The sequence below is a fragment of the Elgaria multicarinata genome, chromosome 5 (genome assembly GCF_023053635.1).
Source record: "Elgaria multicarinata webbii isolate HBS135686 ecotype San Diego chromosome 5, rElgMul1.1.pri, whole genome shotgun sequence".
Taxonomy (NCBI): domain Eukaryota; kingdom Metazoa; phylum Chordata; class Lepidosauria; order Squamata; family Anguidae; genus Elgaria; species Elgaria multicarinata.
This window is the reverse complement of record NC_086175.1, coordinates 60,446,730-60,465,972: the sequence shown is the minus strand read 5'-3', so window position 1 is coordinate 60,465,972 and position 19,243 is coordinate 60,446,730. Positions and strand designations below refer to the sequence as shown.

The following is a 19,243-nucleotide window of genomic DNA, read 5'->3' as shown; positions in this document are numbered from 1 at the left end:
GAAAGGCCCGATGTGGAAGGAAAGAGCTCTGGAGTGGCATCGCTCCGCCGAGGCGCGATCGCAGCTGACCCGGGGCGTCTGGCATCGCAGCGGCCTGCCGCGCCTCCTCCCCTCGTGGTCGAGCCATCGTTCCAATCCGACGAGGCGCTCTCTGCAGCAATAGCAGGGCCCTCCCTTGCCTTTCTTCATGCCCCGGTTGCAGGCGAGAGGCCAGTAAACACGAGCAGCGGTTTCACGTCCTTGCAAAACCAACAAAGAGTCTTTGGGCACCTTAAAGACTAACACACTATTCTGGCATAAGCTCGAATAAGACGCCGAAATGGACAGTGTCCACGGAAGCTTATGCGTGAATCATTGTTTCAGGGCACATTTAGACAGCAAAAGTCCTACAACTCCCAGCTGGGAGTTGTAGAACGTTTTTCTGTGTAAACATACATAGGATCGCGCTCTTAGTCTTGAAGGTAACAGAGACGCTTCGATGTGTTTGGCTGCCACAGACGGATTCAGCTGCCCCTTTGGAAATCCATTTCCTTGGCCTGCTTTCCAGTGGGTGTGCCAGAGGAGCCCCTAATATTCCCAGCTGTTCCATTCGTTTTCCAGCGTCCAGGCTACCGCAGGAGGGAGGTTCAGAGGTGCCAATAAATCGGAATTACCGGGGAAATGTCGTTCCTTGCTTTCACTCTGAACCTCCCTCCTATCTTAAGCGGCACGTATGAAAACGAATGCGAGAGACCAGCTCGGAAGATAATGGCCAGGCCTCTGTAACCCCACTGGAAAAGATGCCAAGGAAATGCGTTTCCAGAGGGACGGCAAAACCAAGGAAGAGTCCCGTGGCAACTTAAGGACTAAAACCATTGTTGTCGGAAGAACTCCTCGGAAAGTGCCAGGAAGAGGCCTGGCCATGGACCGAGGGCGATTCTGGCCGAAACGGGGGTTGCCAAACAGGAACCCGCGAGCAAATATATTCCCAGGCGGCTAATACCTGAGCGCTAGGTGTCACGGCCCAGACCTGAAGCGCATGTCTACTCAAAAGTAAGCCCTAAGCGCATCGAGCTAAATGTGCTTAGGATTCCAGCTCAAGTAAACACGTTGGTCCCGATCCAGAAAAAAAATCGTCGTGCTCAAGTCCTGTTGCTCACGTTAGTTACGACGGAAAGATTTTAGCAGGTCAGGAGCAGCACTAACTTTCTCTGCATTGGGACCGTGCACCTGATGTCTGAACCTACTTCCAGGCAGGGCAAGCAGCTGAGGGCTGCACCCCAAGTGGGTTCTCTTTTTGCCTCTTATATTAAAATCTGTAAGCATGGGGGTTTGCCGCTTCGATATCGTCTTTCTCACCACCCCCGGCCATGATATAGGCCCAGGATCTAAAATCCCACCCATCCGAGATCCGGAGAACTATCACCCAATCCGGCACGTACTTTGCTCGACATTAAAGGCCAAAAACACATGACTTGCAATGTGTGTCTAGCAGCTGTGTCGTCTTTTCTACTTTACTCTAGAGTAGGCATGGGGGGTGGACGATCCTGATCTTACAAGCCCCCGTACACTCTCTCCCGAGGCCACGGTCCGGATCCAGACTGAGCCCCCTGCTCCTACTCTAGAGTAAAAACGAAAGGGAGGAAAGCCGTAGCTGCTGAAGTCCCACGCGTGGCCGGCTCGCACCCCCAACACCTCGGAGGAGGAGGAAGAGGAGGAGCGAGGGAAAGCCACGTAGGGGCTCGTCTGGGCTGCCAGCCATCTCCGGGCCCTTTCTGGAAGCGGGTTTGCCCTGCCCGAATGGGGCGGGAGGAGCCAGCCAGCCTCGGGGGAGGGGGTTGGATGGGGGAAGAGAAGGGATTCGATTTTTCCTGCCTCCTGTTGGCACAATTGGGGTGGGGGAGAGATGGATCAACCCCAACACGCGCGGAGCTGAAATGGAAAGCCCCATTCAAGGAGGCTGATCTTGGCAGATTTGCCGGGCGGGGTGGGGGGGGGGGAGGTGGATGTTAAGGAACTGCGCCGGCGGATGCCCTCCTGCCTTTCCCAGCGCTGGCTGTCACTCCCCAAAGCTTGTTATCCTTACAAGGCATCAGTTTGTTTGGCTGATCTCAGCAAGGTTTTCTCCTCCAAGTAGAACTCTAATTGCTATAATTCGACTGTATCATTTGGATCATTGCACTATTGTTGTTTTCTCTCGCTCCCTCGCTTCCCCCGAGCCCTGCAATAAGGCGCTCCGGTGTTAAATTAGCAGGTTGCAGGAGGGAAGAGGGAGAAAGAGACCATCAATGAAGGGAAGTTTGTTTTTATTTTTATTTTAAAAAAAGGGAAAGCGGGGGGGGGAGGAAAGAGAGGGAAGGAAGGGAACAGAGAAAGCGCAAAGGCGCGCGGCTACACCGGCTGCTCGTCGGTGGTCCGGGCAGGCAAAGCACCTCCTCGGCTTGAGGTCCAGGGGCTGGGAAATGGGGCTGCCTCGACCGCAACGGAGCGCTTAAACTGGGGACGGGGGCGGGCGGGGACCGGGCGGCGGAGAGGTGGGGCAGATTAGGGCTGCTTGGCGACCCCATCGGAGCGGGGAAGGATCCGTCCTTGCCAAACTTCGCTGCCTTCCGAGGCTCAGAGGTTTGTGATTCGGAGGACATCGGCATCTAATGGCTCGAATGTAGATGTGGAGAGGGAGAGGTAGTGGTAGTGGTAATAATAATAATAATAATAATAATAATAATAATAATAATAATAATAATAATAATAATAATAATTGCAGACCCTGCTTTTAAACAGAAAGGGCCCCTATGTCTAAGTGCCATGCAAACGGTTTTGCTTCGGTTCGACTGAGCCCATCGAGTGCGGACAGCGTCGGTTTTGTACCAACAACGGCAACAACAAAAACACGCAACGATTTCGCCTCCTTTGGTTGATTTGTTTTGAAAATCTTGTGCTCCGCCAGCAAGGGGGCTCTCCGCCCGCTCATTTCTTTCCACTTCCGGCTCCTCTCCTGCTAGAACCGTCGTCCTTTGGAAGCGGGTCAAAGAGAGTGTTGATTTGGGGGTTGGGGGTTGGAGACCCCTTGACCAAGAGAGAGGGGGCTGAAAAGAAGGCTGGGGGGGGGCGCTTTTCGAGTGCATTTTATTTATTTAATGGAGGGGGACGTGGGGTCGGGGAGGGGGGTTCGACCAGTAGAGCCCAAAGAATGAGCGAATTGTACAGAGCCACTCGAGCGACTTTCAGGGCCGGCCGGCCAAGTGGCTTTTTCTGAATGAAGCGACGGTGTAAAGTTGTGGCGTCCGAAAAATAACCGCGGTTGGTGAACGCCCCGGGGGTCCACATGGCTGCCTGCCATCACGAGCGGTGCCACGAGTTGTGACAGGGTGGCTTTGGACTGGGACTGCTTAAAAAAGAAAGGCCATACCTTTGGAGGAGAAGGAAGAAGGAAGAAGGAAGAAGAAGGAAGAAGGAGGAAGAAGAAGAAGAAGAAGAAGAGGAAGAAGAAGAAGAAGAAGAAGAAGAAGAAGAAGAAGAAGAAGAAGAAGAAGAAGAAGAAGAAGAAGAAGAAGAAGAAGAAGAAGAAGAAGAAGAAGAAGAAGAAGAGAACGGAGGGGCAGGCGACGTCGGCCTCGGGCGGCTAAAGGGCACCTGAGGGCAGGCTTGGGCGCCTTCTCCCTTTCACCCTCGCCACTAAGTTGGGAGGGTTTGCCAGAACGAAAAGGCGAGACAAAAGCAATTGCCCTTCCAATAGGTGGCAAAATGCCGCGAGTGATTCCTTGATTTGGCCACAAAAATAACATTCTTCTCCAGGCAGCTACTGCTTTCCCAATATTGGTTTTTCTTTCAGGCTTTCACTGGTCTCTCTTTTACTCTTTCAACCCGATCAGTTCTTGTCCATTTAGTGTCTGTCCTCCGTCCCCCACCATCTCTCTCTCTCTCTCTCTCTCTCTCTCTCTCTCTCTCTCTCTCTCTCTCTCTCTCTCTCTCTCTCTCACACACACACACACACACACACGATGCTCCCCTTTCTCTGGATCTGGGAAGGGCGGATGGGACCCACTATGATCGCCGCTGCTCTTTTATTCTTAACAATGGTCCAAAGGACTCTCTCTCTCTCTCTCTCTCTTATTTCTGCCTGCATTTCTTTTTCTTTTTCTGTGTGTGTATGTTTCGGTGGCAAGAACAAGGTTGGAAGGGCACTCTTTAACGTTCATTTCACTCCCCCCCCACACACACACATGTAGTAGTAAAAATAAATGTTTGGTTTGGAACTTGAGAGCTTTGCCGGGACAGACGGGTGGCGATGAGCGCGATGAGGGGCGACGAGGCGCAGCTTTCTTTGGGCGGGGGAAGTGTCACCGGGGAGCGAGGGCGAAACGAAGGGAGCAGGCAGGCGGGCGGCCGGGCAGTCTGCGGCTGGGGAAGGTGAGCCGGGGGAGCGCTCCGCTACCAACCTCCGGAAGAGGCTTCCCCTCGGGGAGCCGGCGCTGCGCTGCGCTTCCCAGCCCCTTCCCACCGTCTCCAGTTGCGCGCGAAACACTTCTGCCAAGGCAGCCCCGGAGCGTCGGTCGCACATTAGCATTTGAAAGAGTTATCCAGATGTTTATTACAGTAGAGAGAGAAAGAGAGGGAGAGAGAGAGAGATCCCAATTATAAATCCTTGTATTTTTAAATACCAACTGTAAGCGATTCAAGTAGATGCCTTTGTAAATTTCTTTGACACGTTCAGAGAGAGAGAGAGAGGGAGGGAGGGAGGGAGGTTGAGTGGAAAGAAAACCAGGCCTGGAGTCTTTCCCCTTGTCCCAAACTTGGATTGTCACCATTATTTGCTCTCTCGTTCTCCTCGCCTCTGCCTCTGTTTTTCGCGGTGCCTTTGCAAGACGGTGGGGTCCTGGAAGAGCAGCGGCGGAGCAAATGCGCGATCCTGGCCCTGCGGATGCTGCACGCCTTTATGAAGTCCCCCCAAATGAAGTCCCCCCACAATGTCAGTCGAGCTGTATTTCCCAGAGAGAATTATCGTATTCTAGAATGACAAAAAGGCACATGTGGTCAGAAATTCTTTAAATAAAAACCACACCACTACCCAAAGAACGATACAGAGAGATTTATCCTCAGGGCCGGTTTGGCCTGGCCTGATGCGGCCGCCAGCGCCTCCCTTCTTGCGAATGGCCGAAGCCCCGCGCGTCTTTTCCTCCGGGCTCTTTCACACAGGGTCGCGATCACGGGCAGGCGGTGGTGAGGGCCCGAGACCCCGGGAGCTTTCCTTGCGAAGCAGGCCGCTTCTGCAGAGAAAGGCTGTTTGAAGCTAATTTAGGAAGACGAGCCACGATAGCCTAGCTGCCCAAGTCCCCTGTTTCGGAGCGAGGTTTTTCGATTTGGAATCAGTCCCAGCGACGGAGGAACCACAAACCAGAACAAAAATTCTTGGGCGCGCTCTCCCCCCCCCACACACACACACACCCCGCGCCCTGATCCCGTCACATTCAAGACAAATCGCTGACTTGTACCAGGACGGTTTTTAATCGTGGGGCGAAGGAGGATTGGCCCGTAATTTCGCAGGTTTGCTTTAGCGAGATGCTACATTTCCAGCATAGTGACCAAAGGCTCCGTGGGCCCAGGAGAACAATTAATGAGAAATCGCCTGATGAAACTGTAACAAGTTGCTTTCAACAATTCCTTGTCATCGTTCCCACTTGTTCTGTTGGGTTTGTCTTGTGCCTGTTCATTTTAGTCGTTTGATCATTTAATATGTTTTTTTTAAAAGCCCAATATGTTAGAAACTGGCCGACCTTGCGAGTTTTTCTGTACGAATTTGTCAGCTGAACGAACTCTTATCTATCTATCTAATCCCACGTGTTTTAAATTTATAGTTCACTCTAGATACAGATAAATATATACACGTTTATATATGTATGAAGGTGCGAGTACACACACATACACACACATTCTACGGTATGATTGCAATTCTAACACTTTCTAGGGAGTAAAACACGGGGATTTCATTCTAACTCGACATGCACAGGATATGCGCTGTTATGTAGAAATCTTTGCAGATCATTCTTTACCTAACAAAGATCAGAACCAAATGGAATATAATAACCATCAATCCACTAACCCACTGGCTAATTTAATAAAACCTCAGCAACTCACTTTCTAAAAATTAGGGAGAAGAAACTTTCCCTGAGTGTAACAGTAGCCTAAATTGGAAGATTTGGACGGAATAAAATCGATCCACACGGAAGAAGGTTCTAGTTGTAACAAATGTAGTTCAGATTTGTTGTAATGTGGATGATGTGGGTATATTCTCTCTCCTTCCCCTCCCCCCGCCTACCCCGCGCCTCCGGAGGTGTGAAGTGGGCAGGACGCCGCCCCTTGCCAGGAAAGAAGCCTTGAACGAGGCGACCTTCCTCCGATCCCTTCCCGTCCTTCAGCCCCGGCAAGGGCGAGGTCTGCCCAGGGAAAGTTAGTCAGCCAACTTTGTCAATCCCGGGCCATTCCCCCCGCCCCCTTTGGAATCCGGGCCGCGTTTTTCCCTTGGCTGGGCGCCGGAGGCTGCCCGGCCTCTGGCGAGAGCCAATCAGAGCGCGGCTCCCAGCACGTGGAGGAGAGGGAATCTAGAGCCAAGCTATCGCGCCTCAGTCGCTACACTTGTTCCCGGGGTCCTGGGCAGGAAGAGCGAGAGAGGGGCGACGAGGCGCAGCCGGTGCCTGGTGGGGGGAGGAGGAGGGGGGGAGCCGGACCGAGCCCACGCGCGGCCGAAACGAGTCCGCCGCCGGCGGCAGCGGCAGGAGAAGGAGGCGGCGGAGGAGGAGGAGGAGCAGGAGCAGGAAGGGAAGCCAGACCAGCTCAAGCCATGAGCAACCAGTACCAAGAGGAGAGCTGCTCCGAGAGGCCCGACTGCAAAAGTAAATCGCCAACTTTGCTCTCCTCCTACTGCATCGACAGCATCCTGGGCAGGAGGAGCCCGTGCAAGATGAGGCTGCTGGGACCCGCGGCCAGTTTGCCGCCGCTGGCCAGCCGAGCCGAGCCGGACAAGGCCGGGCAAGGTAAGGCACGGGGCGGGGCGGGGCAGGAAGCCGGCGAGCGGGCCTAGAGGGCGGGAAGGGGACACCGCTAGGATCTCGCCCGGGAGCGGGCCTAGGCAGCCGCCCTCGACAGAGATCAGCGCCTTGCTCCCGGGGACGGGGCAGGTCTGGCTGCCATGAGCCCCCCTTCCTTTCGCCCTTGGCCATGGGCTTTCCGAGGGGGAGCTGGCGAGTGGGATCGGACTCGTGGGAACTCCGCTCCCCCTCGGCTCGGCTTCCGCACGGCCCCCACTGCCCCTGGGCCAGGCTTTGTGCTGCTGGGGCAGAAGGGGCTGGGGTGCGGACCGAGGGGGAGCCCGCCACCCTCCCTCCTGCTTTGGGGTGGGTGGGTGGCCCTGTGAGGACGCCGGGCGGCCCTTGTCGGGAGGTCCCGGCGGTGATGTGCCTTCGCACTCCGCAGCGCCTGCCTCTGCCAGGCCTGAAGGGCGAATGGATCTGGTGTAGTTCGCGGTGACGCTCCAGGTTGTGGGGAATCGGGGCTCCATGGAGACTTTCTCGAGAAACGGGGACGGATAGAAGCGCGGGGCCTTTCTCCGGCTCTTGCTCTGTGGCCTGGAGCTCCCCGCTCGCCTGCACACGCGGGGCGCTCGTGGAGCGGGCAGAGACGTCCGGCAAGTCTTTTGACGTGACCGACAGGTGTCTGATACCCTCAGGAGGAGGCGGGCAGTGGTGGTGGGGGAATTCTAGACAGGCGCCCCTTGGCGTTTGTGGAAAGGTCAGGATGGGTTGAACGGAAAGGCCATAGGGAACCACTGGCTTCTTCTCCAAGGACGTTCGCGGGTGCTTCCTCCAAATAAAATCTCCGTTTTACATCCCTGTATACTCCCAAACACCGCCCTGAAATCCGTTTTGAAGGTGAAAGTGCGGCTTATGCTTTTTTTTAAATTAAACAAATATTTGGGTAGATTTTGAGGGCGCTTCCCTTTAAGTTTTTGGGTCTCCAGGAGTAATCTTGGAGAAATTCGACCTCGTTAATGAGGGATCAACCTGGTTAGAAAGTTGGAGACGCCTGGAGCAAGACTTGGGGGCTCTTTCCAGCAGCCTGCACCTCTTGCTGCTCCTTTTTGCGGGAGCTGCTTGGGGTTTGGGGGAGCACAGGCTTGGCAGACGGGGGGGGCGCCCCTTCCCGGCCCGGTGGGGTGACCCGTGCATGTCTCTGTCTCCGTCTCCCCGGCAGGACCAGCCAAGGGCAGCCCGCCCGGCTTCGAGGCTGCGGAGCTGCACCTGCCGCCCAAGCTGCGCCGCCTCTACGGGCCCGGCGGGGGCCGGCTGCTGGCGCGGGCCGAGCGGGCCGAGGCGGGCGCCTCGTCGTGGGACTCGCTCAAGATCAGCCAGGCGCCGCAGGTCAGCATCAGCCGCAGCAAATCGTACCGGGAAAACGCGCCCTTCGCGCGGGCCGCCGCCCTCGACGACCTCAGCAGCCCCGCAGGAGGCGGCGGCAGCGGCCCCGACGGCAGGCCCAGCCGGGACGACGAGCTGATGGAGGAGGAGGAGGACGACGACGACGACGAGGAAGACGAGGAGGAGGCCGAGGAGCTGGACGAGGAGCTGGATGAGGAGGACGAGCTGCTGGCCGAGGCCCAGGAGGCCCGGCGGGGCGCGGCGGGTGTCGTCGGGGCCGGCGTGGGGCCCGGGGCAGCGGCGGTGACGGCCGGGCCGGGGAGCGAGGGCGCCGGCGGCTCGCCCAAGGAGGAGCTGCTGCTGCCCGCCGACGAGCTGGCCGAGGGCAAGGACGGCGAGGACAGCGTGTGCCTGTCGGCGGGCAGCGACTCCGAGGAGGGGCTGCTCAAGCGCAAGCAGCGCCGCTACCGCACCACCTTCACCAGCTACCAGCTGGAGGAGCTCGAGAGGGCCTTCCAGAAGACGCACTACCCGGACGTCTTCACCAGGTAGGCGACGGGGCGGACGCGGGGGAAGAAGCGGGGGCGGGGGCGCCCGGCCCTGCCTCCCGCTCCGCGGCGCCAGAGGGACGAGGGGCCGTCTTGGGCTCAAAATGGGGGGCGGGTTGATAGAGGGGACCCCGGTTGTGACGCGGCTGCGGGGGAGATCGCAAGAAGGGGCGGCGGGGGAGGATCCGTAGGACCTTTTGATCAATTTACCCGATCCGAAGTGAAGGTGAAACAGAAAGCTTTGGGAAGCTGCACTGAAAGAACGAAAGTCACGGGATGGAAAAGGGGGGCGGGCGGGAAATTCCCGCAGGAAGGGTCGGAGAACCTTCTTTGCGGTGGCGCGCGGGGGTGGGGCGGTTTCTAGCAGCCGGGCGCCTGGCCTCTCGACTTCCGAAGTTTCTTCCCCAGGCTCGCCCGCCCAGCCGATTAGTCCGCGGCCTTTCCGAGGCGACGTGCCCAGGGCTCGGGGCTTGTCACGCCGGCCAAGGACAGATGAGGCTGAGACTGGGCCAGGTCCTTGCCAAAAGCCCTCCGGCGTCTATTTTTGCCTTGATCCTCCGGCTAGGCTGTCGGGTATCAGTTTCGCGGCTCTCCGTGAAGCTGGAGCGCTGCCCTGCTGTTTGGAAGTCCTACACATACACATATATAAATATATATATATGTGAAAAGATCAAAGTATTCCGCTTTGGGAGGCTAAAAATATGGAACGAGAGGGCAGCTTGGCTGGAACGCGTTGGCAGAGGCCCCAAGCGCGCGCTCGCTCGCCCGCCCACCCGCAGCCCACTCGCCGGCTCTGCTGGCCGTTCCTGGGCTCCGTCCAGAAAAGAAAAGAAATAGGGGAAGGGGGGCCGAGGGGGGGGGGCTGCGAGAGAAAGCCATTCCGATCTACTGCCTTGCTCTGAGATTCCTCCGGGGCGGCGGGTAGGAGCTGCGCCATAAGCTGGCTGACTTTAAAAGAAGTTTCCTCTAAGGTCCCGGCTACCAGTGCTTTCAGAACTCTCACTTGATCCGAATTAAAGGAATGCACTTGCACTTTCAGGAGCGAAATCTTCCACCTCCCCTAGTTTAAATCCTGCTTTGGGAAGCAAGCTTAATTCAATTTAAAATAACATTGCGGAGATCCGTTTTGTTTGTGGCCTAAGGATAGATTATTTTTCTTAGTCGGAGTCAGATCCTTTGCTCTCCCTACGGATTGTTTCCACCTTTCCGTTTCCCAAATGCTCCCCTTCTATTGCCAGCGAATGAAGAGAACAGGAGAGCAAAACGCCCTTATTAAACTCAGGTTGACCCGTTTGGTTCAAGGGGGGGGGTAATTTTGGACTGCAAAGGGTGAAGATTTGCGTGTGGTTTTGTTTTATTTATTTATTGTGGCACCCGAAGTCGAGAGAAGTCATATTTTACAATATTCGTAGCAAAATTTACTGGTTATTTGTTTTTATCATAGCAAAAAAGCGTTGTTCAGTCCCTTACTTCCAAAAAATGCCTGCAGCTTTAAACTCATGCCTCTGCCCTCCTGGGCACATTTCCGTGGAAACAGAGGCAGAGTTTCTGCCTTTGCACACCTGCTGGAATTTCCTCCGGAGCCAGCGGAGGTAGAATCGCAGCCTTCACTAAATAAATGGCAGAGGACGTCATCGCATCCCCTTGCCACCGAAGGGAACTGCGGGCTTCAGAGCAATCCCACGGCCTCCTTTACCTCGCTACAAAGCATGAGAATGGCCTGTAGCTCTCCCTTGAAGTCTGTGGGGGGCGGGAGTGGGGGAATCGCAAACATACCCGGCCTGGTTTCAGTTCGAATTGTATTTGAAGTGGCCACGTGGCTTGGCTTTTCCGGGTGGGTTTAGCCAGGCAGGCCGCTTCTCTCCTGGTGCACGTCGGGGCAGGGAAGCGCGGCCTTGGTTTGCCTGCGGGGAAGCCGGCCGGCCTGGCCTGGGGGTTTCCCCTTTTGGCAGCCCGAAGGAGCCCGGCAAAGGCGGACTCCTCTCGCCGCTCCGGCCCCGCCAGGCTCCCTCCTTGGCCAGCGCGGCGCTTTTCTTCCTAGCGGAGGGAGAGCCAATTATCCCGGGAGCTCTCATATTCGAGGTAAACAGATTATGAGCAGTTTCCTAACATCCTAATGGTTTCCGATTTGCCTTAATTGTTGCAATAATAACCGCAATGAAGGGCTCGCGTTGCAGCTCAATGGATCACCCCTGTGCCGCAGCGTTTGGAGGGGGGAGCCGATCGGAGAGGGCTTTGGCCTGGGACGAAGGAGGAAAGGTGGGCCCGGCCCGTTTCGGGAGGACACCGCCCTTGGGCACCCTCTTATCCCCACCCCAGTGCCAAATTATCCCTTTCCTTAAAAATAATAATAATAATAATGAGAAGAAGAAGAAGAAGAAGAAGTTAATTGCCTACGCAGGGGCTTGGGGTTTCCTTCGAGCCTGCACTTGTCCGCCTGATTCGAAGGCAGCGTACTGAGGAAGAGCTTTCTGGTTTCGTTTAGGGGGCGGGTATGTTGGATGTTTGTGGGGGGGGGGGATGACTCCGACGTTTGGGGCGATCCAAAGTCAGAAGGAGCTGGGGCGAAGGGGCAGGAAGTTGGTCCAGCTTGGGGCTTTTGGCCGGGATGGCTGTTCCCTATATGGGCAAAGAGGGGAGGCTCTGGGCCCCCGAGGAGTGGTAGCCGGCACCACTGGACTCTTTCTCCCCCTCCCCTTGCAGGGCCTCACCTGAGCGCCTGTCTTGTTGTGCTTGTTTCCCTCCCAGGGAGGAGTTGGCGATGCGCCTGGATCTGACCGAAGCCAGAGTGCAGGTGAGTCCCGGGAGAGCCGGAACTGGGAAGGGGGAGCGGGGTAGGGGTCTCCGCAAGTGATGGGACGAAAAAAGAGAGGCGTTTTGGAGAGCCTTGGCCCAAACGCTCTCTCCTCCCCGCCCCCAATATTAAGATCAGAAGCCAGGGTGATGGGCAGAGGGCAGCCGTCTCATGTCCGTGCGGGGGGGGGGGCACACACACCAGCAGAGCCTTCTTTCTTTCCGCTTCCCCCCTCCAGCCCCAACCACCTCACAATGAATACCCTAGCCGTGGTTGTCAGCCCAACGCCTCGCCAAGCAGGTATTTGGCCACGCTCTCCAATGGCCAATCGGGCCTCCATCAAAGGGCACTTGGGCGCGAGAGCAAACAGGGCCCTTGGAAGGGGACGGCCTGCTGGCTCCCCTCCCTGCCCGCCCGGCTCCGGAGAGCGCCAGGCAGCTAACACTGCTGATTTCCCACATTTTGTTTTTGGATCGAATGCACGACGCTATCAAAGGCGTTTGCCGGCGTGGAGCGGTGGCGGGGGCACACGTCCCTCTCCCCCACCCCACGCCGAGCTGCTTCTCCTCGGGCTGGAGGCTCTGGAGCGCGGCGAACGAGACGCCAAACACGCCCGGCTTTGGCCAGCCCCCAACAGATGGCTCCGGCCTTTTGGCTCTGAGCAAATCACTTTACACTGAAAGTCAGGCGCGGCTAAAGCATCATAAATTCCATATGGCTCATTTAATACACAACAGCTTCTCGCATTAGAGGGGCTAATGAAGAGCCCGGTCCCCTCCTTTCTGTTGACACATTTCTCCATTGTCAAACAGAGATGTGACAGCAAATCAGGATTTTCAGCTCAGGGGAATGAGTCGTGGGAAAGTTAAATAACTAAAAAGAGAGCGAGCAGAGAGACAGAGAGATTCCCCCCCCCCGCGCGCGCGCGCCCTCCTTTCTTTCTTTCTTTCTCGCCCACCCCTCCCTCCTTATTCACCGGAGAAGATGTAATTAAGGGGAATATGAATTATTAGAGCCCCTCAGTTTACCTTTGGGTGTACTCAAACTTATTAATTCAATAAGAGGGGGAATTTGCAGTGGGGCCAAGTTGCTAATTGAGTTGGAGACGGGAGAGACGCGCCGAGACGGCGAGGTTTCAGCTGCCTTGAGCCCCAACGCCTGGGCTGGGGCTGCAGTGGGCGAGGAGCAGATCCAGGCCCCCCGAAGAAGGGCCCTCGCTTTCCCAAATCCCACGCGAGCAGGGGCGCCTTTCTCACCCCCCTTCCCGGCCCTTAACCCCTTTCCAAACCCTTTTCTCCGATGGAAGCGAAATCCGTTTGGATTTCGAAAGGGAGACCTCCACCACCACGCGTTCTCCTCTTTCCAAACGAGCCATGATTTTATGCCATGCTAGCGCTGCGCGAGTTCACACTTCCGTCGATTCAAAACGGGAGAAAAGAGGTGGATAGGTAAGATGAATTGAAAATCTCCCCCACCCCACCAGTTTTGGTTAAGAAGAAGAGGGCGGGGAGCAAAAACAACAACAACCATTTATCGCTCCTCTTTTTGTCCCCCCCCCCTCCGCCCGCTGATACCAAAAGAAAGGATGAGAAATATCTGCAAATGTGAACGCGGATTGAGAGATCTGGCGGAGGCGCTGAGTGTGGGCGGCTGCGGAGATGGTGTAATAACCACACTAATAATAATAATAATAATAATAATAATAATAATAATAATAATAATTTCCATCGACTTGGAAATTAGAGTTAGAGCCTTTTAAGCGCCGCAAAGAAGGCTTGGCTGTAAAATCGTAATAAAAGAAAACACGATGTTTAGCGTATGTGTTGGCGAAAACATTCAACTGTCTGTCAAACCAGTGGAGTTGAGAAAAGGAGAGGGGGGCGGGGGAGAACGCGCCGGGAAGGCTTTGAAAGGAACGAGCATCAAGCGAGGGTTCCTGAGTACAGCTGCACGAGATTGGGGGGAACTTTCAAAAAGGGGCTCTAGGTGTGTTTCTACCCGCGGAACACGAAGTCAGGCCCATTCCTGAAAATAAATAGCTATGTCAAAGATGGCTTTTTCGCTGCGTGTGTGTGGGGGCGGCGGACATCAGTGGTCTTAATTATTTCTATCACATCATCCATTTCCATGGCCCACTCTAGATCTGGAGGGGGATGCATGTGTGAGAGAGATTTCTGCTAGCAAGGGGATTACAATCTAAGGGCACGGCCCTCTGGCATGCGTTTAGGTAGGGTGTGCGTGGAAAGTCCTACAATTCCCAGCATGGCTGGTCGGGAGTTGCAGGGCTTTTTTCCTGCCTAAACACGCACAGGACGGCGCCCTCTGTTTCGCCAGTAAGGGAGATGAAGAATGGCTGTGTGACGTCACGTCAAGTTCTGGGTTCTTCGTAAGAGAACGTCGGGATCCGTCACGCCCCTTCTGCCTTGGGCGCGCAGGGGACCCCTGGCTTTTAACGAGGGCGCCTGGTCCCTGCGCTTAGGTGACCTTGTGCCGCGGCGAGTGGGCGCGGACATACTCCCGAGCTCAACCAAGTGCGGGAGGAGCCCGAGGCGCGGAAGAGGAGCAGAACGGGCCCGCTTACTAACCGCCTTGCCCCCACCCCCACCCCTTGTTTTCTGTTGGCTTCCAGGTCTGGTTCCAGAACCGGAGAGCCAAATGGCGGAAGAGGGAAAAGGCCGGCGCGCAGACCCACCCGCCCGGCCTGCCTTTCCCTGGGCCCCTGTCGGCGTCTCACCCGCTCAGTCCCTACCTTGATGCTAGTCCTTTCCCTCCTCACCACCCAGCTCTCGACTCCGCCTGGACGGCCGCCGCCGCCGCAGCCGCCGCCGCCGCCGCCTTCCCCAGCCTGCCGCCGCCTCCACCCGGCTCGGCCGCGCTGCCTCCCAGCGGGACCCCGCTAGGCCTCAGCACTTTCCTGGGAGCGGCGGTGTTCCGGCACCCGGCCTTCATCAGCCCGGCTTTCGGCAGGTAAAAGACCCTCGCTCGTGAGGTGCGAGAAGGGCCGCGTGGGGCTGCAGCGCCCCTCGCAGGCAGGGGCCCCAGGGAGGCTTCCTTCCGGGGAGCCGCGCGTGGCGTCGGGTGCACGTGCAGGCCCAGGGAAGGAGCGCGGGAAAGCCCTCCGCTGGAGGGAAGGCGCAGCCTCGGGTCAGGGGCGAAGGCGGAAGCGCTTCGAAGCCTTAACCAGCTAGGAGGGCGCCTAGGCCAGCCTTTTCCAACCGGGAAAGGCTGGCCTAGACGCTGCGTTGGCCGACAACTCCCAGGACTCTCACCCCCACCACCACTGGCTGAAGGACACCAGGTTAAGGGGCGTTGCGTCTAGGCCTTGCAGAGGGCTGGAGCGGGTGAGACGGAAGTGGGTGAAATGGAACCATTTCTGCCTTAAAGGCTCAATCCTATGCCTGCTTAGATCGGGGGCAAAGGTGCTTGCTGGGAGTTGCAGGGCCTTTTCCTAGCTATGCACAGAATTGCGCCTTGAAGGTCCTCCGTTTGCAGCCCAACCCTCTCATCTTTGCTCAGAAGGAAGTTCCTCTGTGTTCAGTGGGTCGAACTCCTATTATTGCGGGCTGGGCGATGGCAGGGACGCTCTTCCAGCCCATTGGCAACAATTTGCGAAAGTTTTCCATTTGTAGACAGGATGCAAGAATTCAGTCTCTTTGCAGCTGGGTTGCAAACATCCAAACTTCCCCAGTGGGTGTCTTTAGAATTCGGAATTCGAATGCCGTGGGATCAAAAAAACAAAACCCTGCATGTGCAGATCACGTGTTATTTCTTATTCCCTGATTGGATAGGGGTAACTTTAAAAAAAATCCGCCAGTCTCTGGTAATTACATGTAGACAGTGTTCTTAAGTACATTGACTGGAAGTTGTTTTAGTTGTTCTTAGAATTTTTTTTTCTGGTTTCTATGTAGTGTATTAAGGAGCTGCAAGTCAATCTGTTTATTGAAAAATCCACCTTAAAAATTTCTACATGTATAGGATACATTTACTTCTAGTGTAGTTTTCCTTCCCATATTCCTCCCCCTCCCCCAACGATTACAGAAAGGAACTGCGAGAAATAATTGGAAGAGGTTGGGGAGAGGGAAATCGCGAGGAGAGGGATTATTAAATTATTTTATGCAATTTATATAAACTGAAAGCTTACAGCATTGACGACAGAGAGAGCGAGAGATGCTCAGATGTCCCAGACCTTGTAGTTTACACCTGAACGGAAAATCAAGGTTGTAAATCAATCGGGAAAAGTTACACTGTACCTGTTTTTTCTTTAAATGAAAACCAAACAGTGAAATAAAAAGCCAGCAGGCAATTAAAGAGACAAAGGATCAATTACTGGGTTTATTAAAGGTCGAGAGAGACCTGAACATGCAAGGGAAATATAGCTGAGGAGAACAAAGGAAGGACACATTCAGCAGGGACAGACGCCTCTTAACAAAATTATCTCTTGGAAGAGGAGTGGCGGGGCGGGAGGAGGAATCAAGGTAAAATTAAGACGGTGTGTGTGAAAACGAAACCGTTTCAGCCTCTGCCCTAAGAGCCCGAATGACTCAGTTTCCCGAATGGTGACTGGCGGAAGGTCTCCTGTAACGCCCTCTACGTGTAGCAATGATTCTGCAACTGAGCACAGGCTTCCCCCAAACCTGTTGCCCTCTCCAGATGTTTTCGACCACAACCCCAGCATTCCTGACCACTGGCCGTGCTGGCTGGGACTATTGGGAGTTAAAAGTCCAAAACATCTGGGGGCACCAGCCTGGGTAGGCAGATGTAGCACTTCTGGCTCTGGTTGTGATGTTTCTGTTCCTCTCCTCTTCTCCTCCCTCCACCCCAATAAACTGAAACATGAGTTGTAAAAAGCCCACTAAACAGACTGGCATTCGATAAAAGAAATCAAGATTGAGAGGCAGACAGAGAGAGAGAGAGAGAGAAGCATAGAGAGGAGGTGGTGGTGGTTGTGTGTGTGTGTGTGTGTGCGCCTGTGCCTCCGCCTCTCCTCCTCTTCCTCCACCCTGCCATTCGTTCCCGCTATTGAAATGTAACATTTTTAGGCAGGCATTTAGGCAATCGGAAGCGACTCCTAACAATTTCACCTAGATCAGCAGCTGCCTTCGGAGAAATAGATTTGGTTTGTGGTTTCTTCCTCCCGTGACATCTTGAGTGCAGTTCAGTGCTAAAATGGGACGATCTGAATGTTGCTGTTCTCTTTAGGAGAACAGCAACATGCAGATCGTTTTAAAGGCTTTAATTCAACTAGGAAAAGGAGAGAGGAAAAACACAATACCCACCGGGTAGATCGATCGATCGATCTCAGAACATCATCCTTTAGGGCTGAACTGCACTGACGGGGGAAGGCGCTTCAAACCACACAACCCAACTATCAAATCCTCCAAGCCCATCCTCCCGCGTGTTGTGGCAGGCAGGCAGGCAGGCAGGCAGGCAGTCCCGGAGCTTAGCCGCCTCCGGGCTTAGTATGTAGCCCCTGTTGCCTTCCAGGCCCACAGTTCAATTCCTAGCCGTGATGATGTCAATAATCACCTCCTTGGTTAATGGAGAGTCTGTATATCTCGACGTGCCAGTCAAGGGGGTCAGTTGCACTCTTCAGAGCGGCTGCTCCGGGGAGAGGCAAGGAAGGCAAACGAGAGGGGAAGGCATTTCGCAGATTGTGTCATTGAGCCGGGATGCTAGGGTTGCCGGAGAATAATTGGCATTCCACTGTGAGGAAATCCGCAGGGACGGCGCTCCCTGCTGGGCATGGGCATCCGCGGCGCGAAGGAGCCGAGGCGGCGGCGCGCGCGCGCACACACACCCCGCTTTGGGTATCCAGGGGCTGGGCGGCGACGCGGGACGGGACTCCGAAGAAGGGGGGCGTGGAGAAAATACAGACATAATACATCGGTCTGCACAGGGCAGCGCGAGTAAAGACAGCAGAGAATTAAAAGAGCGGCGTAGCTTTGGGGAAGGGCGTGGGAGGGGGGAGAGGAAGAGAACCACCCAAGGAAGAGGGAATTCCATCCATCACTTAAGAGCCGCGATTTTATTTTTATTTAATTCCTGTCTCTGATCACAGGCTCAAGCGCTCCTGACAGCCAGCTTCTGTCACCGGCAAATGAGCGAGAATTAGACACTTTACAAATAATCTTTTTGACTGTCAGCGTCGGGGATTTTCCAACCTGTCGCTCTCGCTCTCCTTTCCCCCCTCCCCCCCCCCCCCAATTTTAGGCTGTCAGGCGGTCTGAATAAGTTCTGTGGGGGATCAAGGGAGGCGGGGGTGAAAGGTGAACTTCAGTAGCCAGGCAGCCCTGGAGCCAGGGAAAGGAGCACGTGCGGAAGTGGGGCCCGCTCCCTCCTTCCCACCCCCACTCCCCACCCCTCGGTCTGGTGCAACTTCATATTCCAGCCGCCCAGGCGAGGGTTGCCAGCTTGCGGTCCGCTCGCCTGCCCTGGCTTCTGGGCCCTCCCGAGCAGCCTGGCGCACGGAAACCCGAGCAGGCGAGGCTTTGATCGGGCGCTGGCGTTGGGCCTTCTCCGGGCAGAGCGCGCGCCGAGGGCTGGGGCAAGCAGGCAGTTCCCGCCCGGAGCGAGGAGCTGCCCCGCGCGGCCTCCCCTGACCGCCCGGTGTCTCCTTTGCTTGCAGGCTCTTCTCCACCATGGCTCCGCTGACAAGCGCTTCCACCGCGGCCGCCTTGCTGCGCCAGCCGGCCCCGGCCGTGGAGAGCACCGTGCCGTCGGGCGGCGGCGGCGGCGGCCTGTCGGACCCGGCCACGGCGGCGGCGGACCGGCGCGCCTCCAGCATCGCGGCGCTGCGGCTGAAGGCGAAAGAGCACGCGGCGCAGCTCACGCAGCTCAACATCCTCCCCGGGAACAGCACGGGCAAAGAGGTGTGCTAAGCGGCCCCGAGCTGCGGGGACAGCCGGAGATCGCCTCGCCGAGGGACGAATCCAAGACCAAAACGGGAGGGAGGAAGAGAGAAGCAGGCAGACAGACAGACAGACAGACCCACAAGGGGACAGAGGACCAGCGGCCCTGGAGAGGTTCTCCTCCGGTTAGGAACTCGGAGAAAGGCCAGGCTCCTTGCTTTGGCTGCTTCCCTCGGGGCGAATCTGCGAATCCTTCTTGGCTGGTACATTTGTCACAACGTGCGTGCGAACCCTGTTCCTTGATCAGCAAGCAACACACCCAAGGAGAGAGGGGGGGACGTATTTGGAGGGAGGGTGGGTTTGAAAGGATGGTAACCCCCCACACTACTCTCTCCCTTCTCCCCCTCCTCTGTTTTGTCATCCTGGCCCGTTCGTGTCATCGAAGCCGAGCGCTGGAGACTTCGGAGCCGGAGGACTTGGAAGCAAGGAGCAGGCTGCTGCTGCTGCTGCTGCTGGTGGCAGGGCCAAAAGAAAGCCAATGACGCGATGCTGCTGCGAAAAACGAACCAGTGCACTTAAGGCAAAGGGGTCTGGTCTTTGTTGTCCGCCTTTGATCACTACACCAACCAAGGGTTTTATAGCAAACCAAAGGGAAACACAGTG

The 19,243-nt window shown here is 56.0% G+C and overlaps 1 protein-coding gene across 2 annotated transcripts; it reads left to right on the top strand.

Moving 5' to 3' along the window:
* Positions 1-6,772: 6,772 nt before the first annotated feature.
* On the top strand, positions 6,773-18,912 carry ARX (aristaless related homeobox). Of its 2 annotated transcripts, none has more exons than XM_063127540.1 (5): positions 6,773-7,010; positions 8,227-8,938; positions 11,687-11,732; positions 14,362-14,699; positions 18,358-18,912. In XM_063127540.1, the coding sequence occupies exons 1-5, from the start codon at positions 6,818-6,820 to the stop codon at positions 18,608-18,610; spliced, it is 1,542 nt and encodes a 513-aa protein (XP_062983610.1). In that variant the 5' UTR covers positions 6,773-6,817; the 3' UTR covers positions 18,611-18,912. The 2 variants fall into 2 exon arrangements, with proteins under 2 accessions (XP_062983610.1, XP_062983609.1); XM_063127539.1 differs by having other exon boundaries at positions 11,642-11,732.
* The last annotated feature ends 331 nt before the right edge of the window (positions 18,913-19,243 follow it).